Genomic DNA, 27474 nt, shown 5'->3' on the forward strand with positions numbered 1-27474 from the left:
TGTCCCCTCCTCTGGAAACCCTTTCCTGATCCAGCAAAGCCTAAAGAGACTCTCCCCACCTCGGCACACCCCTGCCCATCAACGTGTCTGTCCTCCCCGGGATCTGACCGGGGATCCTCGAGGGCAGGGCCTAGGCCTGACTCATCTTGGTCACCACCGTCGTCCAGCACAGGGCCTGGCACATCGGAAGCCTCGGGAAACGTTTGAGTAATAGGTGGCTGAGTGTGTGATGAGCGAGCGAGTGAGTAGCAACAGAAGCTAATGGGAAAGCCAGTGAGTGGGAGAGAGAATGAGGGCAGGAGAGACTGAACGGATGGGTGTGCAGGCCAGGTAGGCGCAGCCGAGAAATCAGGTTGAGGCTGAGAGGAATGGAAGGGAGACATGACTGTCTGGGACTCAGTTTCCCCAACAAAGCAAAATGCGCAGTCGCCCGGGCTAAGCGGCCCCCTCCGCCTTCAACCCCAACAAACCTCGCCGTTTCCCCTCCGAACTACGTCCAGAATCCCAGTACTGGGCGTGCTGGAAAGGGCTTACCGACTGGACCCGCTGAACCTGTTTCCCTCCCAAGCCGCTCCAGCCTCTGGGAGGCGCCGCGGGATTCCCACCCCCAGGTGCCCGGCCTATTGGCTGCCTGGCAGAGACTAGCGGAGACTGGCGTCTTCCAGAGCCTATCGCTGTCCGGTTTAGGCCGTGGGCTCCGCCTACCAGGGAAACGTGCCCCAAGTGGTCCTGGGCGATAGGAGGCGGAGCGTCTATTGGCTGGAAGATAGTGACTGACGTCATGGGTAGCTTATCACAGCCAGCCTCCGGAGGAGCGCTCCCAGTTCAGGCCCGCCTCTGGAAAAACGCAAAGGGGTGGTAGCCGAGGGCGTGGTGGATGGCAGAAGCGCCCCGGAAGTGGGGTCCGGCCGCTCGCGCAACTCGCTGGCCTCATCATTGGGTCCTAAAGGAGGATGGGGACTTGAGAAGTCTGGACTCCGTGGTCCTGAGGGAGGAGGGGCTGGGGATCTGAGGGAGGAGGGACAGAGGAACCTAGACTTCAGGGTCTGAGGAGCATCTGAATGGTTGGATCTTGAGGAAGGAGGGAGCTGGGAACCTGAAAGGTCGGGGTGTAGGGACGGGGACTCCCAAGAGTCGCTGGCCTGCCCCGGGATGACGGATTTGAGGTTTCAGATTTTATGTGGCTATTTATGGGATTGGAGCCAGGCCTTGTCCCCAGGCAAGAGTTCTGGGTCCCGTGAGGTGGGGCTTAGAATAGAAATGAGGAGGAGGAGGCTTAGGGGAAGCTCTGGCCTCGGTGTGCCCTTTCCACCCCCACCCCCACCCCCACCCCCGGAAAGGGAAGCCAGGGTGCTGTCTGCCAGGGGAACCCAGAGCGGGAGGAGACTTGAAACTCACATGGAGACAAAGAGAAAAACATTGATACCAAGAGAGATTAAAATAGTAAAAACAATAATTATAAGGGAGCTCTCTCTTGTATGGCGTGGACTGTGTGTGGCCCCGGTTCTATGCGAAGCATCTCACATAATTATCGCATGTCTTCCTCATTACAGTTCTAAGAGATCAGTTTATTATAATCCCCATTTTACAAGTGAGAAAATTGATGCCCAGTGAGGAAGAATCAAGATGCAAATGTGAAGAGACAGGAGAGACACAAAACACAGATGGAGATAAACAGGCAAAGAGATAAAAACAGGCCCAGAGAGGATAGAAAAGGTAGACAGCAAACAAAAGAGAGGGGCTGCAAGCGGGGACTCCTGGGGTGGGGTAGGGGGCTGGGGCCTAGGACTCCTGGGTCCCAGGACTCCTGGGTCCCAGGGTTGGAAGGACCTAGGACTGGGGCTTTCAAGTATCTCCTCTCCTGATTTCCAAATACCAGACTTGTCCAACCCTTCTCACTGTGGGCGTTGGACCTGGTTGGGGTCAAAAATAGTGATTAGGAGGGGGCAGGCGTGTCATTATCCTATTAGGAGATGATAAGAAAATGATTCATGGGGATGCCCCCAGCCTGGGAGGGGCCTTTCCCCCATGGCCTCTGTTGTTTCATCTGGACAGATTGGGCCTCAGAAAGGACTGGGGAGGGGCAGGGTCCTCTCTGTCCCTCTCCACCACTGCACCTCCATCTCTCAGAACTGTCACTAAGTCCCACCATGGAGATGAGTGGGCCACCGTGGGGCATCTCTCTGGGCCTCTCTGCTTTCCCCCACACCTTGAACCAATGCCCACCAGAGGTCCTGGCACATCACAGGAGCTCAGCAAATGCGTATCGAATGGATGGACAAACCTCTCTGGGCAGCTATTCCTCTGTCCCCGTCCTGACCATCTCTCTGTGTCCCCATCATGTTTCTCAGCCTCTCCCTCGCCTCACGCATCTCCTCCCACCTTCCCTTTCACACAGGTGTTTCATCCGAGGACACAGGGCCCCCTATCCCCAGTAAGAAGAAACTGAGGCTTTGGGGAACCTGGGTGGATCAGTCGGTTGAACATCCAACTCTTGATTTCGGCTTGGGTCATGATCTTGGGGTCCTGGGATCAAGCCCTGTGTCGGGCTCTGTGCTCAGCTGGGAGTCTACTTGAGATTCTCTCCCTCTCCCTTGGCCCCTTCCCCGCTCAAATAAATAAATAAATCTTATAAAAAGGAAGAAAAGGAAGAAGGAGGAGGAGAAGAAACTGAGGATCATTTTGGGAGAAGTCACCCTCCCAGGGTCACCTGTGGGACATGAAAAGGAGGAGCTGAGAGGGGTTCTCAAGACCCCAAATACAGACACACCCCTGGCATCTCGGAGTCAGAAATGTAAGATCACACCAAACATGTGCCCTCAATACCTGCTTAGTGGGATCTTCATTTGCACCCACACAATCAGAGAATCACATGCACCACGCGCACTCACCCACAAACACAAACATAAACATCAGCACACAATCACATAATCACCCTTACTGACAACACACACAGAAATCTCCTATTCTGGGGTGCCTGGGTGGCTCAGTCATTGGGCGTCTGCCTTCGGCTCGGGTCATGATCCCGGGGTCCTGGGATCGAGCCCCGCATCGGGCTCCCTGCTCCGCGGGAAGCCTGCTTCTCCCTCTCCCACTCCCCCTACTTGTGTTCCCTCTCTCGCTGTGTCTCTCTGTGTCAAATAAATAAATAAAAATCTTTAAAAAAAAAAAAGAAATATCCTATTCCACATGCAAATCAGACACCCCAGGTATGCAATTATACGCCCAGCCACAGGCAAGCCACTCATTCAAACCCAGCCAGGACCACGAGAAGACTTGGTTTCCTTCTCAACTGTATCTCCAGCAGCTAGAACAGCACCTTGCTCTCATCAGCCGCAGAAACACAAAATGTTTCCGAGTGTCAGGCACAGTTCTAAGCCCTTCCCGTGAACTAACTCATCGAATCCTCGCAACCACCCTATTTGCCACCACTCATTTTAAAGATGGACACACCAAGGTCCAGGCAAGCTTAGTGATTGGCTAAAGTTTTCATGGCCAGGAAGAGGCTATGAGAATTTGAACTCAGGTTTTCTGGCTCTGGAACCCATCACACGAGGCTCCTATTCAATAAATCACTCCTGCCTTAATCCAGTTGGAGTTCTAGAACCATGACAACCGACCACACCTGAACCAGATGCACAGTGGGCGGGCGGGGTGGGGAGATGCACAGTGGGTAGAATTTCAGGAAGGCAATATAGACACACAAATAGAAAAGACCCCCCAGAACACACAGAGACATGGGGCAACCCCCACAGGGACACACAGCACCCAGAGAGAGACGCACACACCACACGCAGAGACACAACACACCCAAACCCAGACACGGTGTCCCACCCAGAACTCCACTGAGCTCCTGTTCTGCTCCCAGCCCCACTGGGCTGGCCCTCGAGGAAGCAGCAGGCTCAGGATGGGAAGAGGGGACAATCTCACTTGTCTGCTCTGCCTGACTGGTTCCACGAGGGCCATGGATGGCACCACCCACCTTATGAAACCCGCATTGGGCAACTGGACCCAGACCTGACCTGGACTCTTGGATTCTGGAGCGAAAGGGGCTGGGAGCCTGAATTCCTGGGTTCTGAGGGAATAGGAGCTGGGTGCCCCCCCAATCATGGATTCTAGGGGAGAGGAGGATGGGGATTGGGACCTGGACTCTCAGATCCTGAGGAAGAAGAGCTGGAGGCCTGGGATCCTGGGTTCTGGAAAAAGAGGGGCCAGGGACTTGGATTCCTCTCCTCTGTCTTTTAAGGCAGGGTTCCAGAGTTAGCAGATAAAAATACAGGACACCCAGTTAAAGGTGAATTTCAGATGAACAACAAATACCTTTTTTAGTATAAGTATATCCCAAAGATGGCATGGAACATACTTACGCCAAAAAAATGTTGTTGTTGTTGTTGTTGTTGTTGTTGTTGTTTGCCTGAAATTTACATTTAACTGGGCATCCTATATTTTATCCAGCAACGCTGTTGAGGGGATGGATGCCAGGTGCTCGGAGACAGCCATGGCCACTGGTCAGGCCCCAGGCCCCTGCTCTTCCTGCCCCTGCCCTCTTCCTCACCCCTAAGCAGGCCACCTCACAGCTTCCCCACCCGCTTTCCTCATCTACATGAGTTGCTGTCTAATTGCAGCCCCCAGGCTGTGTCAGAGTGGGGAGAGGAAACCCGAGGACAACTCGGGTTGTCATCCTGGGAGCCCTGGGGTCCTCAGAGATGACTGACCCTGAGTCACCTGCAGATCATGGTCTGGCAAGCTGGGGGATGGGGCCCTGGGGCTGCCTCTGTGGGGAGGCCTGGAGATGGAGATGTGGGGATGGGAGGCAGAGACCCGGGGACGAGGGCAGGAGACACACAGCTTGGGGGAACAGAGACTCAGACATGGGGAGACAGAGAACCAGAGCAACTTGGAAACAGACTGGCACAGATCAGGAAAGAGATACAGAGCTAGTGAGGCAAAGATGCAGAGAAGGGGGCACAGGGACACTAGACCAGAAGTGGAGAGAAGATGTTCCTAGACATTCAGGCTCCTGGACCAAGTGACAGACATGCACCAGAAAAACACTGAGTGCCACCCAGCAGTCTGGGGATAAGGAGAGCGAGCCATCTGGGTGGTGCCGGGAGACCAAGGCTTGGGTCCTGCTGTGGGTTGGATTGGGAGGTGAGGAAAAAGCTGGGATCCCAGGCGGATAGGGTGATCCACCTGCCATCACCCATACCCATTCCCAGTGGGGTGACACCACCTTCTCTGCAGGTGACACCCCAATTTTCCAGCGCCTACATTTTTGGGGTGACACCTGTGCTGGAAACCCCACCCAACTCTAATGCTGCTTCCCTCACTGAGTCACTTCCAACCCTGCCAGGCCTGTTGGGGGCAGACTTTGGTGACTCAGGAGCCCAGCATCAAAAATCCCAGGACCCCTGCACACTCAGGGGCGCAGCCTAGCCTAACCCAAGAGTCTACACCCCTAGCCAGAATCTGAGCCCCTCTCCCTCCTCTGTTAGGGGCCCAGATGAAGCCCCAGCCCCTCCTCCCTCAGACCCAGGAGTCCGGCCCCCGCCCCCCCATCTGCTCTGTTACCCCCCCACCCCCAGTCCTGGGCCACATCCATCTCCTTCCAGAACCACAGTTTCTCGGTTCCCAGCCTCCTCCCTTCCCAGTTTGAAGGTCGAGTGAGTTGTATATATTTACTTTGGTTTCAGCATGAGTCACCCCCAAAACACACTGCCCCCCATGGGCCTGGTGGCCCCAAATGGGAGGACGGTGCCCCCTCTTCCAGGGAAGTGGGAACCTCACTCAGGGGGAAAGGAGAGGCCCTCACAGGGGAGCCCCCACTGCACTCTCCTGCACCCCCCATTCCTTCCTCCACCTCCCTGCCTCTCCACTTTCCACCTCTGTGTCTCTTCTCTGAATCTGGCTCCTCTCTCTGCTGTTTCTCCCCCAGATCTTTGTCCCTCTCTGTCTCGGCATCTCTCTCTCCATCTCTCTATGTCTTCGTCTCTGTCCATCTCTCTGAATCCCCTTCTCTCTCTCCCGCCTGGGCCTCTCCCCTTCTGTCTCTGTGTCCCCCATTCCCTCCCCGTCTCTCTGTCGTTCCTCTCTTTGGGTCTCTGCACTGTGGCCCAGCTGCGCCCCTTGAGCCTCCCCTCTGCCTTCTCTCCCCTCACCCCGTCTCTCCCTGCCTGCTCCCCTTTCTGTCTTCCCTCCCAGCTCTGCATTCCTGGCCCCCTCCCTGATTTCCTCGGTCCCACAAGAGCTGGAGGGGAAAAGGGGGGATGGGGGATGGAGAGCCAGGGAGGGGAAGTTCCTGTGGGGGGAAGAGGGTCAGCCAGACCGGCTGGGCTCCCTGGGCACCTCTGTCAGAGCCCCACCCAGGGCTGTGTGGCCCGCCCCAATATAAGCAGCTCCTGGCCAGAGACAGAACACAGTGCCTGGCTCACCCACACCTGTCTGCATCATCGCCGTTGCTGTCTCCTGCAGGTAGGAGCATCTGCCCACAGCCTCTTCTCTGTGTCCCCACCCCCCCCACCCCCCGCTCCCCTGACATCTCTGTCCCTTGCATATCTCTGACTGTCTCGGTGGACACTTCTGTCTTTCTCAATGCCCTCCATGTCCACCTTCTCAACCTCAGTGGCGCTGGGTTGAATCTGGAAGTCCTGGGGCCCAGCGCGGCCTCTACTAACCCCCTTGGCCTGGGCTGTTGGATGTGGGGCATTTCTCTTCACCTCTCTGAGCCTCAGTGTTCCATCTGCGAAATGGGCTTTCAGAGAAGTCAAAGCCCTGGGCAGGTGTGAGTGTTACTGGTGGCATCTCTCTGGGCACCTGGCTCTGATCTCTTTCTCCCCTTGTCTCTGACTCCGCCTGTCTCTGTCCCCTGGTCTCTGTCTCCAGCTCTACCTCTGGTATGGGGAAGGTCCTGTGGGGTCTGTCGGGCAGCGGTACAGAGATGGGCGAGTTTCTCGCCCCCACCCCATACATCCCTACTCCATGTTTCTCCCAGCTGGCAGGCTGACTTGGCCTCTTTCTCCCCAGTGCCCTTCCCCCTGAGAACCCAGCCCCCAGTGCCCCTGCTCCTTGCCCGCCCCTCCCCCAGTATCCAGCAACCTTTGGACAGACTCAGCCACTGTCACCGCGGCCACCTCTGCTGTCCCCAACACCGCCACCTCCTCAGGGCCAGCAAGATGCAGTTTGAGATGCACGACAACGTGAAAGGCAAAGGTGGGATCACTGGAACCCTTCCAGTCCCTGGAACCTGGCCGCTTCCCTCCCCTGGGCGCCCTGGCTTCGAAGACAGATGGCGCCTGATTGCATCCCAGAGACCCCTGGAAATGCGGGAACCCAGCTCCCCAGGCGCAGACGTGGAGGAGGTGGCGCACTTCTCGCCCCGCCCGGATGTGGCACCCACCCTTCCCCAGACTTGCAGGAGTTCCCCACCCACAGCCCAACCAGATGTGCAGGAGGCAGTGGCGATGGGGACAGACTGGGGTGTCAGTGCCCAAACGTGGTGGAAAGGAAAGGGGGGTGCAGTGGTGTCCTCTCCGTGGGCGGCCTGGTGGCCCCGCCCAGACTGCCCGGCAGAGGCAGGGGCGGCAGGGATGTGGGGTCCGGGAGGGGTTGTCAGGCTGCCCGCTGACCCTGGCCCACCACCTTCGCAGCCATGTCCTACCCAGTGACCAGTCAGCCCCAGTGCGCTAGCAGCTGCTACCAGACCCAGCTCAGCGACTGGCACACGGGACTCACGGACTGCTGCAACGACATGCCCGTCTGTGAGTGCCGGCGGCTCCCTCCGGGGGGCGGGACCAGGCCCCACGAACCCCACGCCCCCTCCCTTCCTTAGACCCTGAATCCCCACACTCTGGCCCTCACCCCTTCCTCCCACCTCCAACACTCCCCGGGATCCTGACCTCACCTCTTCCAACGTCCCCTTGCACCCTCAACTTTCCCCGTTGTGGCCCCAGCTCCCCCTCCAAAACCCTATCTCCCATCCTCCAAACCACCCCCGCTGGGAACCCTTCATTCCCTCCGGGACCCTCGACTGGGCGCCGCGGAGCATCGGCCTCGCCTCTCCCCCAGGCGCCTCTCCCCGGTGGGCCCCGCTCTGACTGCTCCGCGCCCGCCCCCAGGTCTGTGCGGCACTTTCGCCCCCCTGTGCCTCGCCTGCCGCATCTCCGACGACTTCGGGGAGTGCTGTTGCGCGCCCTACCTGCCCGGAGGCCTGCACTCCCTGCGCACGGGCATGCGGGAGCGCTATCACATCCAGGTGCGTGCGGGTCGCGGGGCCCGGGCGGGGACGGACCTCCTGGGACCCAAGGCGGGGCTCCTAACTCTCTCTCCCCCAACCCTCTAGGGCTCCGTCGGGCACGACTGGGCGGCCCTCACCTTTTGTTTGCCCTGCGCCCTCTGTCAGATGGCGCGGGAATTGAAGATCCGGGAGTAAAGCAGCTCCACGCGCCTCCTCCTTTTCCACCTGTCACGCCCGGCCCCCTCTGCCCCCTCGGCCCCCTCTGCCGCCTCGTGGGAGGGCCTGCCCCTCCGCCCTATCCCGCTACCAGAAATACACCCACAATAAAAACCTGAAAACCAACTCCGCCTGCATTCTTTTTGTCCCAGGGAAGGAATCTGGGTGGAGAAGGTTTGGTGAGGGTTGTGGGGACACAGGGAAGATGTCTAGGTGTGGAAGGATGCCAGGGTCAGATCCTTGACCCCAGCCTGCTGTGTATGACATTGGCAAGTCTTACCTCGCTAAGCCAGGGGGTCCTCATTAACAAAGTGAAACCACTAACCCCTTAAGCTGCCCAACCGAAGCTCTGCGGGGATCCTGAAAATAAGCAAAACCAGAAAAAGCTCCAAGAAAAAATTTAGGAGAGCCCCTTCCCACCCCTACTAAGTCAATACCTATGGACTCTTGGCCTACACACAATCCTAACAGGTTTGGGGTGGGGGGGTCCTTTGTCTCCAAAGCAGAGAACTGCCAGGTTTAAGGCTCCCTGGAGCTGAAACTAATCCTTAAGGATCACCCAGTTCTCTTTATTGGAAAAGCGACTAGCAGATTAAGAAAATCTAGTCTCAAAATTGGGCAGAGCAAGGATCTGATCTCAACTCTTGCCACTTACTAGGCGTATTATCTTAGTCAATTAATAAGCCTCTCTGAGCCTGTTTCCTCCTCTGAGGATAATCCCTAATATGTCATATGGCTACTGTGTGAGCAAGAGACAGAACAGATGGAAAGACCAAAGAGTGAGCTTAATAAACTTGTTAGTATTATTATGTATAATAACACTACACTATTCTGTTATTTGTATTGTTTGCTGTTATTCTCGCTCTCTCTCTCCATCTGTGTATCCAACCATCAAGTGACATCTTTACTAGGAGTATCTAATGGGCATCTCAAATTTAAAACCTAACTCCAGGGGTGCCTGGGTGGCTCAGTTGGTTAAACGTCCGACTCTTGATTTTGGCTCAGGTCATGATCTCAGGATCTGAGAGAGCCCACGTTGGGCTCCCTGCTGGGCATGAGACCTGCTTAAGATTCTCTTTCCCTCCCCCACCCTGCAAGTACTCTCTCCCTCAAATAAATAAATAAATAAATAAATAAATAAATAAATAAAACCTAACTCTAGATTCCCCACCCAAAACCTGCTACTCCCAGGCTCCCCCTCTCAGGAAATAGCAAACCCCATCTTTCCAGCTGCTCAGTCACTTTATTACCCAATGTCCCAACCTGTCAACTAGTTTCGTTAGTTCTACTTTCAGAATATATCCAAAACCTCACTTCTCCCTACTCCGCTGCCCCCACCTTGTTCCAGCCACCCTCCTCTTCAGCCTAGACTAATGCAGTGGCTCCTCACTGGGCTCTGTGCCCTAACTCCATATCTTTAGTTTCCTCCCACAGAGAAGCCCTGTGAACACCTGAGTTAGGTAGGTCACATCCCTCCTGCCCTCAGAAACTTCTCATGGCTCTTCCTGCATAGAGTTCAAGCCAGAGCCCTCACTGTGGCCCAAGGACCTGCACCATCTGCTTCCTGCTTCCTCTGTGCCCTTCTCTCCTCCTTATTCCCTCTGACGAGTCTCGTGGTTGTTTCTCCAATGCTAGCCATGCTCCCACCGCAGGGCCTTTGCACTAGCCGTTCCCCTGACTTGGAATTCTCTTCCCTCACATGTCCCTATGGCTCATTCCTGCACTTCTGCTCACACACCATCTGAAGAGAGAGGCCTTCCCTTCTACCTTATCTTCCATAGCGAGTACCGACCCCCCCTTCCCCTCCTTCATCACCTTGTTTTTCTGGCCATATATCAACATACCGCATCATTTGCTTATTTATTATCTGGCTCCCCGCTGGTTTGTCAGCTCCATGAGGGCGGGGACCTCATTCACAGCTGTGTTCCCAGCACCTAGAACAGTGTGGAGCCCATTGCAGGTGGAGAGGAGTGATCACAGGTGGGAGCCATGGACGCAGAAAAGGGACATGATTTTAGAGGTAATTGGGGGAGGGGGCAATGGACAGACAGGCTTGCATCAGAATCTGGGCTGTTAATCTGCCCTGAGTCCTTAGGCAAGGGGCTTAGTTTCCAAATCTGCAAAATGGGGGCACAAACCTGTACCTCTCAGCATTGATGTGGGGAAGAGTAAAAGACACACCAAGCACCCAGCACTCACTACCTGGAATGCTGTAGGCCCTTGGTGAAATCCCCCCCACCCCTTTTCCCGAAATCCTTAGGGCATTGATGGCCATACACAGACCCCTGAATCCAGACCTTCAGGCTCCCATGCTCAGGCTTTCTCTCACGCTCCTGGAGCCTCTTGCATTCAGGTATGTGGATAGCAGAGCAAGGTGCCTGCTGAGGGGCTAAGTGGAGGGACAGTGCTATAGGGCATTCATAGAGGAGCATCCGCACGCCATGGACAGCAGCTGGAGAGGGCGGCTCTGCGTCCCAGGGACAGGGTCCAGTCACAGTGCAAATGCTCTGCCCCGGAAGGCAGTCACAGGCTGGTGGCGGGAAAGAGACCTTACCAAAGGTCTGATCAGAACGCAGACGAGTCTTGAAGAACCACCTTAGCTCCTTCCTGGTGGTGCAGGATGACCGCTCCACTGGGACTGGAGACTGGCCTGGGACTCCCCGAGGCAGCACGCCCTGCTTCTGGTGAGCTTCCTGGGTGGGAAATTGTGCCTGACCCCTGGCAGAAACTGGGTATTTCAAACACCTGCCCCTAGCGCCCGCTCTGTGCTGGGACAGCGCTCAGCTAGGTGGGCTAAGGAAGAATGTGCACGATGCCCCTTTTGCTCTCTCTGTGGCCTTGTCTCCTCCTTATTCCCTTATTCCCGGGGCCTCTCTCCTCAGGGGGTGAGAGGGCCTGGTGGTCAGGCATGTGGATTTGAGTCATGGGGCAGCTGTCCTTGAACAGCTGAGTGAGGTCTATGAACTTCGGTCTTCTCATCTGCACACCGGGATTAGTTACCCCCTCATACGATTGCTGGGCAGGAACATGGCCAGGAGAGCCGTCTAACACGGGTGCTCAGCACATACAAGTTCACGGTCACGTCGTGGAGGGCAGGTACTACCAACAGCTCATCAAGGCAGAACTCCTGTGTGGGCAGAGTCATCCCTGAAAATCCTGGACGTTGCCCATAAATCTGAAAATACTGATTTTCGTGGACCGCACTGCAGATGCAACCCCCCCCCCCCCAGTGCACCTCACTTTGGCTAACCACTGGATGAAGCCACCAGCCTTGCCCCTGGGCTGCCTGAACCAGAAGGCATGGTGCTTACCTCTCAGCCGGACTCCCACGCTGCGCAAGGCCAACTGAGGGCGCATTTCCACCGCCCGGGCCATGCTCTTGCTTGCCCTGCGGGCCTGGCAGGTGAAGGCCCCCGAGATGCTCCCCGTTTGGGCCGTGAGAGCCTTCTCGGATTCGAGGAAACTCGTCATGTTGGGGCATCTTGGTCTCTCTGCTGCCTCAACTCTTCTGAGGCCAGAATAAAACCCAAGCCTGGGACCAAGGGAGTCTGTTTTACCTCCTGAGACAAACGGGTCTCCCTGAGACAGGGATCTGAGGAAGGGCCAGAGGCCTCTGCGCCCCCACCTCCCTAGGTCTGTCCTTTCTAGGGACAAACAAGCAGCACCATCCCACCCCTGCATAGGAGAGGCAGGGTGGAGCCAGGCCCAGCCACGCAGCTCTGACGGGCCACCAAGGTCAGCACACCGGTTAGATTTCTCTACACTTGGGTGCTGTTCCGAGAAACAAGACACCCCATCTCCTGCATGCACACGGCGCTCAGACACCGGCCTTCCCCACACTCTTTATTTGCTGCTTCCAGCACTGTCCCTCTTTCAGCCTCATAGACTGAGGACCCCAGCAGAGAAGAGGCGGGGCTCAGCTCCTCAAGGTCCAAACCCGCAGCTGGGGGATGGAGTCTTGCAAAAAGGAGTCCCAAGTTCAAGATGGCTAGGATGGGAGCTGTCCTCAAGGGGGACAGGAGCTCAGAAGTCCAAGGTGGTGGCTGCTACCTCACCGCCCCACCTCTGATGCGTAGACCAGAACAGCCAATCCCCTGCACTTGGTTCCTTCCACTGAAATACGCAGAGCGGTCTGTCTCCCTGGCTGGGCCTGACTGAAGAGATGCCTACAGGGCATCTCAGACTGGACTTCTGATCGTCCCCACAAGCCCCAGGCTGCCCCACTGTAATAGACGACCCCGCCGTCCGCCCATAGTTTGAGCTACAAAGTCGAGGTCGTCCTGGATTCCCCTCCCCCGCCCCAACATCCACACACATCCTGCACCTGTCCCTGACCCCCCCCCCTCCCCACCACCACCCTAGTCCAGCCCACTGTCATCTCTTGTCCCCTCCGACCCATTCTCCACACCACAGCTGAGGGACCTCTTGAATAGGTACGTCGGATCCTGTCATTCACCCTCATACAACTGTCCCACGGCTTCCCATTGCCCTGAGAATAAAACTCAAAACCCTATCTGGGGCCTGCACGTCCCTGGGTGATGCCACCCCTGCCTGGTCCCCAACCTCACCTCCTCTTTGCACTCGGTCTGGGTCACACTGGCCACCTCTCCGATCCCCCCAATAAAGCACGCTGGTCCCCACCTCTGGGACTTGTCCTTGCAGCTCCCTCCACCTGCGACCCACTTCCCAGTGTTCTCCCAGTGGCCGGTTCTCTCAATCTTTAGGCCCAGCTTCTCCGAGTGCCCAACTTACCCTACCCCGCGGTCCCTCATGGCCACATCCTGTGATCCCTCCTGGCCTCTCCTTCACAGAAATGATCTCACGTGTGTGTGTGTGTGTGTGTGCGTGCGCGCGCACGCGTGCACGCACTGATTGTCTCCCTCCACTGGAACCGAAGCCCCACAAGATCAGGGAACTGGTCTGTCTCGCTTTCTGCTCTGCCCAGTGCCTTCAACAGCATAGAGTAAGTATTCAATAAATAATTGTTGGCTGCAGAACGGCGAGTGCCCTGGCTGGGGAGCCCCAGGGCAAGGGAGTCGGAGGTCTCTGAGGACACACTGTCCGGGGGGCCCCCAGGCAGAGGAGCCCCGAGTTCAGGGCGGCGTCATCAGGGCACTGCGCTGCCGTGGCTGAGGACCCCACCGTGGGTCAGAGGGACATGCTGGTGAGATTGTCCTGGCTCAACAGTCCCTTCCGGCCTGCGCCAGCCCCGTGCCCACTGCCCCCGGCGCCCCCGCCGCCCCCACAGTACTCGTGCAGTCTGTGTCTCAGCGTGACAAGCGCTGAGCCCAGGCAGGCACCGTTGGGCGCTTGGGGTCCCCCAGGCAGCTGGAGCAGCAGCGTGGCCACCCCAGCCATACCATCTTCAGTGGGCTCGAGGGTGATAGGCCCGGCTCGCAGGCCGGCAGTCGTGGTGGGGATGGCTGGTGGGCAGCAGCCTCCTCCCACGGGTCCCCAGGGCCCGCCGGCCCCGGTCAGCAGCAGGGGTGCCAGGAAGGGTTCGGAACGGCGGAAAGTGGGCGGCGGGAGCCCGACCGGCTTCCAGGCAGGGGCCGGGGCAGCGGGGTCGGGCGGGAAGCAGACAGTGACCTTGGCAAAAGGGCGGCTGGCCATCTTGGTCATCTCCTGCAGGTGCCGCCGCTGCTCCTGCCGCTGGTCCAGGGCCTGTTTGGCCTTCCAGAGGAGCACACAGAGCGAGAGGAAGAGAAAGAAGCAGGAGAAGAAGACGGAGAAGAAGACAAACAGGTCGATGTGGGCCTGGTCCTGCCGGAAGAAGAGCAGGCCCTGCGAGTCGGCCGAGCCGTTGGCCCCGGGCCCGCTCGGGTCCCCCACGCCCAGCAGGAGCAGGTAGAAGCGGCTGGACTTGAGAGCATGGTGCTCGTGCGGGTAGGTGATGACCAGCCGGTCCCGCACGCCACGAACCACGAGCACTGCTGACGGCTCCGTCACCGTCACGTAGGTGATCAGGCCGCGTGGCCACACTTCCCGCACCCGTGGCTCGGCTGGGGCGCCTGGCCCACTCCCGGACCCCGGTCCCCCTGGGTCCCCGGCCCCCCGGAGTCCACCGTCAGCAGGGGGTGGGGGAGGCGGCGGGGGTGGAGGGGGCTGGATATGCACAGTGTGGACGCCTGTGTCGGGGGCCACGCGGACCACGAACGTGTCGTAGGAGGTGGAGACGTAGAGGTCCACGGCACCGAAGGTCACATCCAGCGTCAGGCGGATGTCCACATTGGTAAACTTGGGCTGCACGCCGAAGAGGACCGTGCGGCCAGGGCCCAGAGCCCGGCGCTTGGGTTCGTGGAAGCAGTTGGTCTGGGACGTGGGGTCGAGGCAGCATTCCTGCTCCACGGAGATGAGGCGGTAGCATTGCTGGCCACCCAGCGGGCTCCCATGGAATGACTCCCGGCACTTGGCGCACTGCGGGGGGCGGGGGCGGTCAGGGCTGAGCTCAGCGCCCGGCCACCCTCCAAGTCCTGACATTCTGGACCGACTGGTGAGCAGCCACTGCCCCAGGCTCCCTCAGTCCCCAGTAGCTTCCTGGGGACTGTCCCTCACCCTGACGCAGTGTGGAGGCCCCCAGGACCCCACGCTCCAGCGCTGCTGTCCCACCCTGATGTGGAGGCCTCTGGAACTCTCAGGCGCAGTGATGAAGGGCTCTGTCGAACCTGCCTCTACTCCTCACTACTTGGGTGGCTAAGCTCGCTGAACTTGAGATCCCTCCTCTGTACCCAGGCGGCAAACAGGGCTCGCGCATGGGACTGCCGAAGGTCCAGGCACAGCACAGGGTGGGCCGGCCTCACCTGCCAGCCCTGCTGTTTCTGGACTGCATGAGGTACGTCCCACCTCAGGGCCTTTGCACTGGCCGATCCTCTTGCCTGGATCACTCTCTACTCGCCCACAACCCCCGTGGCTGCTTGTCTGGTATCCCGACTTCTATCAGATCGTTTCTCAAGTGTCACCTTCTCACCGAGGCCCTCCTTGGTCGTCATATCTACCATTCCCACTCCTTTCTCCTCACTGCTCATCATTAACATGCTCTGCATCTAACTTACTCGTGCGTTTGTTGCTGGGCTCCTCCACGGGAATGTAACTTTCCCGAGGACAGAACACCCTGCCCATTTTGGTGCCCACTGCATCCCAGTGCCTCCCATGCAGCCCAGCACACAGTAGGGGCTCAGTAAATACGTGCTGGATGAATGAGTGGCCCTCTCGGGGTGCAGGGCCCTTGGCCTGGACCTCACTTCTCCAGCCGTACCTGGTACCTGTAGCAGTCCCGACGGTCGCTAGGGGAGCTGCCCTGGCACGTGCCCGTCTCCGTATTGTTCTGACACGGGCAGCCCGTCCCGTCCTGCTCGTTACATGTATCTGCATGGCCATTACACTGGCATCTGAGGAAGCGGGGGGAAGACAGGGGTCACAGAGCTCCCCTGGCCCACAGGGGTCCAGGCTCGATGCTGCAGAGGTGAGCTTGAGTCCGAGCTCCAGGCCAGAAGAGGAAACTGAAGCTCACAGCGGGTCAAGCCATTTGCCCAAAGCCAGGGAGCCAGTCAGAGGCAAGGTTAGGACTTGAAAGCCAGGTCGGAATGACTCAAGTCTACTGAGCATTCGGGAAGGAAGGGCTGGGGTGGGAGGCCGCCCGAAGGCCTCGCCCCTTGGCAGCTCCCTCTCTGCCCCCCAGTCTCCATGGTGGATGCTCTGTGGTCTGCGTGTCAGCACCGGCCTCTGAGGGAGGGGGTCTCCCACCTGAGCCTGGCTCATGGCCCCCAGCTCGGCCTCAGCCCCGGGCCTCCCTGGGGATGCTGTCCGCTCCTGCCTGAGGGCAGAGAACTGGGGAGAGGGGTGTGGCTCCCAGAGCTATTCGCTGTGGGCAGGGCTAGGGTCCCCAGCCCCCCTGCTTCTCACTTGGTGCACTTCCCGTCCAGGAGGAAGTAGCCGTGCAGACAGCTCTCGCATTTGTCCCCATAGCTGTTATTCTGGCAGTTCACACACACGGCCTCATCTTCACTGGGCCCCTCGGTCACCCAGTTGTCAATCTGGCCAAGGAAAGACGGGGTGATCGCAAAGAGGCGTGGGCCAGCCCCCTCCTCCCCGAGACCCAGGAGTCCTGGCCCGTGGCCTCTCCTACCTCCTCCGGATCCAGTGAGTACTTCTCGGGCTCCTTCCTGGCCATTTCGAGCTCTTTCCTGGAGACGCAGACGTGGCTGTTGCCACGACAGAAGGCGTGGCACGGCCGGCAGGTCCCGCCCCCCACAGCTGAACCCACGAACAGGGGGAGGCACTGCTCACAGTGGCTGCCCTGGAAACCGGGGACGGGGTGGTCAGAGTAGGTAGGGTGGGAGAAGGGGCCCTCTGGGAGTGCTGCGGGAGGGCAGCAGGGGCTCAGGCTCTTGGTTCGGGCCGTCCCAGCCTTGGGGCAGTTTAGCCTCTGCCTTCGCTTGCGCACCTCCGGTGACTCGGGCCGAGGGGGGTGGCGTTCGTGCCTGTCCAGCTCAGGTGTTGAGCTCAGAAAGCCCTTCCCTGTGCCACCCGGAGTCCTCCTCCACGGGCCCCGCCTCCCTAGTTCAGCACTGACTCTGTCCACTATTCCGGGGCGGCCCCTCTCTGACACGAATCCAGGCAGTGTCCCCAAAGCCTCCCCCCACCCTGGGGCCTGGCTCCTCCAGGCTCGGAGTGAGGCTCAAGACGCGGGTGCGTCGGAGGCCCCGGGCAGCCCACCTTGGTGTGGTTACGGCATAGCAAGCAGTGGTCGCGGGCCCCCACGCCCGCACACTCGCTGTGGCGGTTGCAGCGACACTCGGTGGAGCAGTTGCGGCCCACGAAGCCGAAGTGGCAGCGGCAGTGGTCGGGTTCCACACACGAGCCGTTCACGCAGCCCTGGGCGCACACGGGGCGGCACAGCCCGGTCACACTGCAGGGGCAGGGGGCGGGGGGCGGTGGAGGGGCAGGGCAGGGCCGGGGTCCTCAGGGGTCCGGCCAGCCCCCCACCCACTAGACCGCCCTCAACTCGTGGCTCAGCCCTGGTCTGTCCCACGCTCCCCCTCCGGGGTCTAGCCTCCATCTCCCTCAGGGGCTAGCCTGCCATCCTCCCTCTTCCCAGCGAGCCCTGCCCCTCCACGCGCTGGCCCTTCACCCCTTCCTGCATGAACGCCACGCCTCACATCTGCGCCGGCCCACACCTCACCCATTCCTGCTCCCACAGCCCGCCCCCCACAGTCGCCTGGGCCCCCGCCGCCTCACTTGTCCATGGTGTAGCCCGCCTTGCAGCTGCACTCGTAACCGTGCGGCCGGTCGTGGCAGTTCTGCGTCTCGTTGCAGTCGTGGTGCCCGTTTGCACACTCGTCCTCAGGGGGGCAGGACAGGAAGGCCCAGGAGGCCCCAGGCCGCCCGCACGTCAGCCCTGGCACAGGGACACGCAGAGCTGCACCGGGTGCCTCTGCAGCAGCCACTCAGCCACCCGGGCCCCCCTCCGACACGGCCCCCAGCGCCCCCAGGTTCTCTGTGCCAGACCCACCCCCGAGCGCGGCTCACCGTCCCGGGGACCGCTGAGTCCACCCTCCAGGCAGCGGCCACCCCCATCCTGGCCCCCCCAGGCACACCAGCCACAGTGGGGGCGCCACAGGCACAGGGCACACTGGGAAGCCTGAGCACAGCCCAGGGAGCAGCTCTCGGGTCCTCGCAGCAGGCGGCCACAGCCTCCAGCCATACATCGCAGGGGCAGGTAGGAGGGGCTCAGACACTGTACAGGGGAGGGGAGATGAGAAATGAGGGGGGGGTGGGCAAGAGAGAGGCAGAGAAAGAGGATCAAACACATTCTGGGTGTCTTCCCAGACCGCACCCCCTCCTCGGGGCTCTCGCCCCTCTCTGGCCACAGCCCATGGGTCAAAGTGGACACCAGCAGGGGTTAATCACATTCTCCCTGTCAAGCATTTGTAACCTGGGAGTCCACAATGGGAGTCAGGCTAGGGGCATCCTTGAAACTGGAAGATTCTGGAGGTGAGGGCTTTGGGGGCTGTTAGGATGAGCAAAACACAGCAAATGAAGAGAATAGAGGGACAGGAAAAGAGCAGATGCAGAAGGAAGCATCGATGAGGACCACACACCCCAAGCCCACGGCGGGCGGGGCGGGGGGGGAGGAGGGCAGCTTTTCCAGGCCCCGTCGCCAGGCCTGGCTGCACTTTGCACCCTGGGCTCCAAGAGGTACCACTGTGTTGGTGTGACTGGCGGTGTCGGTCTCCCCACCTGGCTTAGCGCGCATGGCTGTTTCTCACAACCAAAGGGGGGCAACAATCCCAAGTTGGGACAGAAACTAGCGACAGGTGCAGGGTTGCAAGCCATTGTCACTTAGGAAAAACGTGCAGCTGGCTGCTGGGGCCACAGGGTCCTCCCGCGCTGGGCTGGGAAGCGGAGTCTGCGGTCAGGGGCTGCCCAGTAGCTCACACGCCATCACTTAGCACGTCCTGGGACCCAGACAAGGTGAGCAGTCAGGGTCAGACTCTTGGGAACTTTCCGCAGGGTGTCAGAGTATTTCATTTACTGTTCGGGCCTTGAGAAGACAGGGATTAGTCTGGGCTGTCTGACAGCACTCAGCAACCACGCGATCCTGAAACAGACACCCTCCCTGCTGTGGCCGGAGCTCTGGGCCCACAGACGCTTACAGCCAGCAGTGAGCTGAGCCTTGCTGAACTGCTGGAGCTAGGCTCCCAGATCTAAATTTAGTGCGCCCCTTGGCAGATGGTGGGGCAATCTGGGCGGGGGGGGGGGAGACCAAGTCCCCAGTCTGCACAGCGTTTGTTTTGCTGTGACCTCGCTAGTGGCCACAGGTGATGCTGCCCAACACCATCAACTGCATCCCCTGCGCTCTTGGAAGAGATATGGGAATGTTAAGTTCCGAGAGCAGGGTTCTAGCTCATCTTGACAGGTATACCTACAACCTAGCAAAGTGCCTGGCACAGGGAAGGGGCTCGACAAAGAACCTGGTGGAGAGAAGCCAGGGAAGGGAGCACTCTGTGCCCGTCCCAGGCTCTGAAGCCAAAGTCATTCCAAAGAACAATGCCCGGGTGTTAAAATAACAGCGGCCCTAAAGCCAACTCCTAACAGGGCTGGTCTGCACATCTGTTCGGTCCAATCTGTGCAGTGGTGGTTGTTAGAAGCCCGAGCCAACGCTCCAGAGCTAGGAGACCGCACAGAAATCCGAAGCTCTGGCAGAAGTGCCCTCCCACCCACACTGTGGCACCGACCCGGTGCTGGAGTCTCCTGCCCCACAGAACAGCACAGAGGGGCTGGGTGAATAGCAAGTGCCTGCCAGCAGGCTCCCTACCATTGCCTTCCAGGCCCGGGAGTGTCCACAGAGACGGACAATGGGCATCTCAATGTTATTTGAGGAGAACCTGTATCACCACAAGGACCCCAGGCTTGGGGATGAGGCCTCAGTGTGCTAGAGACGCACACTGTGGGGGTCACAGAGAACCCCCGCGGGGAACACTGCCCACCCTCTGGGTGTGTCCCACAGAGTGGAGGCTGGGAATCCCCGCACTGGGCAGAACTTGGGGCATGACTCAGATTTTACTCAGGAGCAAGCATGGCCCCAGGCTGCAAAGACACTCACCCGTTTAATTTCTACCACCTGCCTACGGGATGGTGTGGTGTAACCCAAGAATATATCCTACAGGTGTCCTGGTCTTTCCTGAGTGCTGGAAGGCCTTTTGTTGTTCATAAGAAGCTGATTTCACACCTGAGTTTATGCTAAAGAGGGCATGTAGAGAGGGTGTCACCAGAAAGACCAAGTGGCTAGAGGGTTGGCGCTTGCAGCCCCCCCACGGACTGCGATGGGGATGGAGCTGGGGTCTATAAAAACTCATGAACAAGGAGATTCAGAAAGCCCCCCTGTGGCAAGCATGGCGTGCCCAGAGGGGGCGCGGGAGCTCTGCGCATTCACCCCGTTCCCTGCCCTAATCTTCTCTGCCACCTGGCTCTGCCTAAGTTGTAGCCCCTATAGTAAACTGGTATTCGTGAGTAGTTGTTTCTCCGAGTTCTGTGAGCCATTCTAGCAAATGATCAAACCTGCTTTGGGGGTGGTAGAACCCCTGATTTACAGTTCGTTGGTCAGAAGCACAGGTGGTCTGAGGGCGTGACTGGACTCGAAATGGGGGCAGGCCTGTGGACTTGAACTTTGTAGGATCTGGCTCTGGTGCTAGGTGGGCGGTGTCAGGGGCGACCGGAGTTGTTAGACACTCAGTCGGGGTCCAGAGAATTGGAGAACGGGTTGTTGGTGTTGGGTCTGTTGTTATCGGTCCTATTTTACCAAAGATTCACGTAGGCGCACGCGTTGTGAGATGGCAAGTGGTCACTCGTGGACTGGGTGTTCCACAAGGATGAATGAGAAGTGGACACCACTGGGACTCAGAGACCCAGAACTCTGGCCCAGTGAACGACACTGCTTCTGGATGTGACGGCAAGAGGTGAATCTTTGTCTCCCCCTGGGGTGGGGTTGGGGGTCGAAGGGCTTATGTCTGCCACTGGGGGCGGCCAAATCATGCTAAGCAGAGGCATCTTTGGACCGGTCTACGGGGTAAGCAGGAGCTGGACAGTCAAGGGGCGGACTGTCCCTGGTACCCACGTTGCCTGCCCAGACCACACCCACAGAGAGCCATCTCTCCAGCCGGCAGCTTAACCCTGTGCTCCTACCCCTCCCTGGCCATGTCTCACTGGGCCAAGGCTGGACATCTAACCGGTCAGCTGAGTGGAAGTCTGCCCTTGAGAATGTGAGCTAACCCCGGATGATCAAGGCAAGAGAAAGCAGCCGATGGAGACGTGCAGAGAACAGCTGAGATTAGAGACCCCAAGGCCCGAGAAGGACGGAGCCGCGGGACTTCCTACCCCAATTCCATATAATAAAACCAAGGGGATCTCTGTATCTTACAACCAGAAGTTCCAAAAGCAGAGAAAAGGACGGAGAAGGCAAGTGCAGAGGTTTGGGAGGGAGAGGCAAGATGGCATTAGCAGTCGCAGGAAGGATGGGGGGTGGATCGTGACCCCGGCTGTGGGGTCCGGAAGGTGGCGGCGTGGCAGGGTTCTAGCAGACGCGACAGGGAGACTCGAGAGGCCAGGGGGGAAGAGAACAGGGGAAGGAGGAGGACAGAGGAAGCACCGTGGAGGGACCAGAGCCAGGGAAACGGAGGAGGAAGTAGGACACAGGGGCAGGGGCAGGGCGGGCAGGGCCCCCTGGGCACCCCGCCCGACGGTACCTGTTGGAGACTGCTGCTCCAGACACAGTGTTGCCAGCCCCCGTCCGCACCCTTGGAGTCCAGGCAGGAGGTGCAGTTGGGCAGGAGGTGACAGGGAGTGGGGCAGGGGAGCGGGGGTGACGACTCCACCGGCATTGGGGACACGTTCAGCAGAGAGTGGCTGAAGCATGTCCAGTCGTAGGTGGGCTGCACTGAGAGGATGCGGCGGGTCTCCCCTGGGGTCAAGGGCACAGGAATCAGAGCCTGGGCCTGGCCTCGGCCACCCCCTGCTCCACCCCTTCCGGGGGCCCCCAGGCCATCCTAGTGGGGAGGCGCACCTGTCCTCTTGAACTGCCTGGTCCACATGCACTTGCCCTCCCGGGTGCACTGCTCGCAGTCAGCAGCCCCGCACACGGCCTCCGAGCAGTTCCCGGCCCAGAACACCTCTCGCTGGTTGATGCGACAGTCATTCTCCGAGGTGCAGGACCCGTTCCGCCCGATGCAGGCGCCCTCAGGGCAGTTGGTACACCACTTACAGCGGGGGGCGGATGCCTGGGGGGGGGGGAACATGGGCTCAGCGGGGTTCTCAAGGTCCCTGGCACCCCCCCACCCGAGCCAGCTCTTCCCACCCAATCCCAGCTGAAGTTCCTGAGACACCCCCCACCCCCGCTTCACCTCTCCATCTCCAGGCTGCAGGGTCCGGGGGTGGCGGGCCAGGCACTCACTGCAGGTCCGGAGACGTCGACATTCCTCGGGGGAGCGAGGCATGGGGGAGCATGGGGGGGCCCCGCAGCCCAGCCTGGGGAGGCAGGAGGCCTGGCTCAGCACACCCAGCCAGACCCTGTCCCTCCTCCACCCACCCTTGCCTCTTCCTGGTGCCTCCTGGACATCGTCCTACGGGCCCCCCGACGTGTATCCTGGACTGGTCTCAGCGCAGGCCTCCCCAACCTGCTCCTCCCCCACCCCACCTGGCCATGGTCTCACGTCCCCCTGTCACTCCAGCCAGAGATACTGGACAATATCCCACACTCCCCTGTCCCTCCAGCCACCAAGGCGTCCCCCACTCTCCACCCCTGCAGCCCTTTGCCCAGTTCAGGCCTCTTCTTCTCCAGCCTCCTCCTCCTCGGCCTCCTCCCAGGTCTCCACCCAGGTCTCCACCCACAGCCTCCCCTCACCGCTGGCTCCTTCCCAACAGCCCCAGGGCTTTCTGCCCAGGCCTGCCCCTGCCCTCCCCTGGCTCCCCACCACCCACAGTGGAGGTTCATAATCCCTTACCCAAAGTCCTTGAAGGCACACATTTCAGAACTTTCCAGATTTTAGAAAAGCAGTGGGTGTACCCACTGTTACATAACACTCCTAGCAGAATCTGGGGGAGCACCCCATAAATCAAACCCTTTACTAATTCAGTAGCAAACACAGTGACACATTTAATAGGACAAGCCAAGGCCATTCGTAGCCTCATACGGGTTCGGGATAACGATGTAGCCAAAAGAGTTTGTGCTGAACCAAGGACAGCCCTTTTAGCTTCCTGAGATGTCTGGCCTCCCGAACAACAGAAGCCCAGCGCCACAGCCAGGCACTGGGAGCCCTTCCTGAGCTGCCCCCACCACCGCTCCAGCCTCACGTTCCCCCAGCATAGACGGTCCCTAAAATACACCGGGCACAGCCCCGCTTCCAAACCTTCGCTGGTCTAAATTCTAGTGGTCATTTGGGAGCCAGTTCGGACCCAGCTCCTCCAGGAAACATTCTCAGATGACACCCCAGCCCACAAGCAGGGCTTCTCACTCAAGGGTCCCCCGGCCTGACCCTGCCTGTGATGCAGCGCCCGTTTTCCCATGTGAGCCGGTGTCCTGTTCAGACAGTACCCTCCTGAGCGCCCCCCCGCCCCCCGCAAGCCTGGCCTAGCACAGAACCCCCTTCGGAGGGCACCAGTACCATCCACCCATGCGCCGGTCGGTCACCATGGTTACCTATGGGCCTGGTCCCAGGACAGGCAGGCCCCATGGCACCAGGTGCAGGCCCCAGACTGGTTACAAGCTTCGGGTGAGGGTAGCAGGCGGCAGGGGTCAGGGGGCAGGGTCAGGGCCAGCAGGCGGCCCAGGGCCACTCCCCCGAAGCCCCCTGAGAGGTACAGGCGGCCCCCTACCGCTGCCACAGCATGGGCCACGGACTCCTCCATCGGTGCCCCCACAGAGGCTGGGCCTGGGGAAAGACGGAACATTCAGAGAGAGACTCAGGGACGAGAGCCCCACGAAGAGGCCGGTCAGAGAGGGACGCCGAGCGGAGCGACGGGCTAAGGACGGCAGAGACGGACATGGACAGAGAAGATACGTAAGGCCATACAAGGCAAGAGAAACGACAAGGACAGCAAGACAAAAGAGAGGGAGAGATAAACAGAAAAAGGAAGCAGAAAGAATGGAGTAAGGACCGAGACAAAGCTTCTGGAACCAGAGGTGCTGGTCACACAACCTCCTGAAGGTACCTACAGGTGTCACTGCATCATTAATTTCACAACAGTTCATTTTCTTATGTGAATTTCGCCTCAGGTTTTTTAAATCCTCCAGGAAGGGGGACGCCTGGGTGGCTCAGTCAGTTAAGCGTCTGCCTTCAGCTCAGGTCATGATCCCAGGGTCCTGGGATTGAGTCCCGCATCGGGCTCCTGGCTCAGTGGGGAGTCTGCTTCTCCCTCTGTCCCTCGCCTACTTGTGCTCTTTCTCTTTCAAATAAATAAATAAATAAAATCTGAAAAATTAAAAATTAAAAAAAAAAAATCCTCCAGGAGAAAAAAAAGAGAAAGTCACAGAGTAGCAAACAAGATAAGGGCAAAAGGGAATTACAGACAGAGAGTAGGAGAGAGAAGCAAAAGGAAAAGGCCCAGAGGCATACACAGTCACACTGGGTAGCGAAACAGAAAGACAAGGTCCAAGCCCCTTTCCGGCCTCCGACCAGCAGACTAGAAAGAAACACCCCCACGTATAATAGTGCTGTCTCTAGAGAGCAGGATCATGGGGGATTTTTGTCTTCTTATTTCACCAATTACATACAACGAATATTATTACTTTTATAATCAAGACAAAAAATAAACTTCCTAGGAAAAGAAAAGGAAGGCGGGCATCTCCATGGGTGTTCAGGTAACAGAGGGGAAAGCAGCTTTGCCGGAGGGCCTGAAGGGGCCTGAGGGAGTCCGGATGAGTGAGCGTCCCAGGACAGGCCAGGGCTCCTGTAGGATGTCCCCAGGGCCCCCTAGGGGGAGCACTGGACTTACGGGTCAGGTCAGGCAGGAGCCAGGCGTTGCAGTTGACCTGGTAGAGCAGAACGTCACTGCTGAACTCATCGGGGTCCGAGCGCCCCCCAAGGACCACCATGGTGTCCCCCAGCAGGGCTGAGGCGTGGAAAAGCCGGGGGCGGGGCTGTTGGGGAGACACCCGCAGGATGGCCGGTCAGAGCCCACACTCCTCCACTCGCCTCTCATCCCACCCGCCACCCTGCACCCTCCCACACCTCAGCCCCCACCAGCCCTACCCAACCCTAATCTCCCTCAAATCTCAGCTCCTCCATCCAGGAGACCTCCCTCATTCTTCAGAGCAGCCCCCAGGGCCATCTCCCTTCCCCGAACTTCCAGAACCCCCATGCCCTGTGCTGTTCCCCAGGAACCTGGCCCAGGCTGCTTGAGATGAATCCCACATTTCTCGTGTGACCTGGCCAGCTTGGCTGGGGGCAACCTGCGGGTGAGGCTCGGGCCTCCCTTACAGTCCGGTCCCCAAAAGGGCTTGGAGATATGTTTGCAGATGGAAAACTCAATCATCTCTAACCAGCACATCCGGAGTCCATGTACTCCCATCCGCTATCTCCTTTGGCCTTGAAGGCGGGAGGCCCAAGGCGCCTCAGTCCCAGGTTTTACAGATGGGGAGGCTGGGAAGTTGAGGGCCACGCCAAGAGTGGGGCAGAGCTGGGGCAGAACCCAGGCCTCTGATCTCCTCATCTAGGATGCTTCCCTCCAAGCAAGCAATGAAAGAAAGGGAGATGTGTGGGGTGCCACAGTTGAGTTTAGGGGACTAGAAAGGATGGGACTAGGAGTCCAGGGTTGAGCCAGTCCCTGGGGTGCTGGGTAAGGGGTGACCCCCTCCTTCCTGCCCCCTGGATCTAACTGTGTACACCTCTTTTCCTGACCTTTGCCCCCTGGGAAGGGGCCAGCAGGCTCCAGGTGCGGTCAGGACAGTGCAAGGAGTAGAGCTCAGAGGACGGGGCTGCCAGCTCGACGTGGAAGCGGAAACCCCCAAACACGTAGAGGGAGTCAGTGGCCTCATGGTACACGGCAGAATGACCGTAGAGACCTGGGGGGCACGAGGGAGCAGACGCTGGGGGGAGGGCTGGTGATTAGGAGCGCCCTCCCACCTTCCTGGGCTCCCCTTCTTGGGACCACGCCACCAAGGAGCTCTTGTCAACCCCTCCCTCCCGCTTCGGTTCCAAAGGACCACCTCTAGTGACTCTGGGCAAGAGAAGAGGGGGAGTCAGAGTGACCTGCATGTCCTGGGGGGACAGTGAGCAAAGAATGGAGAAGGGGAATGCCTGAGGGGCTGGAACCCAGGACCTGGGAGAGGAATGCAATGACCCACTGTCACCGGGCAGGAGGTGGGTAGCCTTTCATGGGAAACTGAACTTCTCAAGAGCGGGTCTGCGAATCTGGGTGGGCGTTGGGGGCAAGACAGGACATAACAAGGTCTAAGGGCAGTGACCACAGGGTAACAGCAGTGGATAGAGAGCCTCCACAAAGCCCTGGATGGCCAGGAGTCCAAGGTGCTGTCCCCGACTTATCCCCAGCCCTACCGGTGGGGGGTGTCCCGCTCTGGGCTCCGGATACCCAGGTGCCAGTCACCAGCTGGTACTCGAACAGCTGCTGGTTGAAGCCATTTTCGGGGGAGTACCCGCCCACCAGGAGCAGAGACAGGCCTCGGCGGGCAGTGAGGGTGTGACCAGCCACTGCCGGGAGCTCCACGGTCTGGGGCACCTGGGGGATAAAGGGCAGAGGTTAGCAGGGAGCTGGAGATTAGGGGTCATCTTCCGGGTAGAAGCAAGACTCGGAACTCTGGACACTCCCCTTGAACCAATAAGGAGGTAGTGAGCTGCCTGGGGCTGGTCACACCCCAAACTTCCAACTTGCCACGGTCCCAGCAGGTGTGTGCGAGGCTCCTTGCCATTTCTGCCTGCTCAGTGTCACCGATGCGGGTGGGGGCAGCCTGGTGTTCCTCTGGGAAGCCCTGGCCCTTGTGCTCTCTGGCCGTGTGGGGCTGACTGTACCCGCCCAGAGTGCGCGCGACCCAGCCAAGTGGACAGGACTATCCCACCCACTCGGCCACAGGCTGGCTCGGGACTACAGTGTGACGCAGGATGGCTGAGATTCAACTCTGGGACTCGCACTGGAGCCCCAGTGGGGAGTGGGGGGAAGCTGCATCCCCTGGGGGTGAAACAGGCAGGAGGCACTCTGGCCGGCCCTGCTAGACATGGATCATGGGGGCGGGGGAAGGGAGAGGGGCTCACCTTCTCCTGCCGCCACTGCAGGGTGGTGAGGTTGAGGACCCAAAAGTCGTGAGTGACACCCCCAGCTGTGAGTCCCCCCAGAAGGTACATGGCACCACGGCCAGCGGACACGTAGGCAGCCGCGTGGAAGGAGCGGGGTGAGGGGCCTGGGCCCCCATCCTCGGCTCCCGCCAGCATCTGTGTCCACCGCCGCTCGCTCACTGAGTACCTGGCACCAAGGTGCAGAAAAGGAGTCTCACCATACAGGCATCCCAGCATGACCTG

The 27474-nt window shown here is 59.3% G+C and overlaps 2 protein-coding genes across 4 annotated transcripts in view; one reads left to right on the plus strand and one right to left on the minus strand.

The window, feature by feature from the left end:
- Nucleotides 1–6432: 6432 nt before the first annotated feature.
- Nucleotides 6433–8428, plus strand: CNFN (cornifelin). 2 transcript variants are annotated; one of them, XM_034986543.1, is made up of 4 exons: nucleotides 6433–6471; nucleotides 7647–7757; nucleotides 8115–8251; nucleotides 8339–8428. In XM_034986543.1, the coding sequence occupies exons 2-4, from the start codon at nucleotides 7649–7651 to the stop codon at nucleotides 8426–8428; spliced, it is 336 nt and encodes a 111-aa protein (XP_034842434.1). In that variant the 5' UTR covers nucleotides 6433–6471; nucleotides 7647–7648. The 2 variants fall into 2 exon arrangements, with proteins under 2 accessions (XP_034842434.1, XP_034842433.1); XM_034986542.1 differs by lacking the exon at nucleotides 6433–6471 and adding an exon at nucleotides 7167–7209.
- A 1867-nt stretch (nucleotides 8429–10295) lies between these two features.
- Nucleotides 10296–27474, minus strand: part of MEGF8 (multiple EGF like domains 8) — a 41207-nt gene continuing 24028 nt past the window's right edge. Inside the window, exons 27-42 of one of the 2 annotated variants that reach the window (XR_004675939.1) lie at nucleotides 27211–27418; nucleotides 26500–26680; nucleotides 25843–26006; nucleotides 24938–25082; nucleotides 23643–23874; nucleotides 22348–22471; nucleotides 22011–22224; nucleotides 21694–21908; nucleotides 17978–18185; nucleotides 17687–17846; nucleotides 17165–17357; nucleotides 16575–16745; nucleotides 16352–16482; nucleotides 15705–15837; nucleotides 11761–14866; nucleotides 10296–11576 (exon numbers count right to left, since the gene is read on the minus strand). Coding sequence is in view for 1 of the 2 variants with exons in the window: in XM_034986583.1 (XP_034842474.1) it covers nucleotides 13598–14866; nucleotides 15705–15837; nucleotides 16352–16482; nucleotides 16575–16745; nucleotides 17165–17357; nucleotides 17687–17846; nucleotides 17978–18185; nucleotides 21694–21908; nucleotides 22011–22224; nucleotides 22348–22471; nucleotides 23643–23874; nucleotides 24938–25082; nucleotides 25843–26006; nucleotides 26500–26680; nucleotides 27211–27418 (3748 nt within the window). In the remaining variant the exon portion in view is untranslated. Of the gene's footprint in view, nucleotides 14867–15704; nucleotides 15838–16351; nucleotides 16483–16574; nucleotides 16746–17164; nucleotides 17358–17686; nucleotides 17847–17977; nucleotides 18186–21693; nucleotides 21909–22010; nucleotides 22225–22347; nucleotides 22472–23642; nucleotides 23875–24937; nucleotides 25083–25842; nucleotides 26007–26499; nucleotides 26681–27210; nucleotides 27419–27474 lie in introns of both variants that reach the window. The other variant, XM_034986583.1, reaches the window with a different exon arrangement.

Source organism: Mirounga leonina, unplaced genomic scaffold, assembly GCF_011800145.1.
Source record: "Mirounga leonina isolate KUSES-001 unplaced genomic scaffold, KU_Mleo_1.0 Mir_376, whole genome shotgun sequence".
NCBI lineage: Eukaryota > Metazoa > Chordata > Mammalia > Carnivora > Phocidae > Mirounga > Mirounga leonina.

Bases quoted from the DNA above. Each gene is read 5' to 3' on its own strand.
- CNFN (XM_034986542.1), top strand. From the start codon at position 7,173: ATGCAGTTTGAGATGCACGACAACGTGAAAGGCAAAG. The intron at 7,758-8,114 runs GTGAGTGCCGGC...GCCCGCCCCCAG, and splicing joins CTGCAACGACATGCCCGTCT to GTCTGTGCGGCACTTTCGCC. The intron at 8,252-8,338 runs GTGCGTGCGGGT...CCAACCCTCTAG, and splicing joins GGGAGCGCTATCACATCCAG to GGCTCCGTCGGGCACGACTG.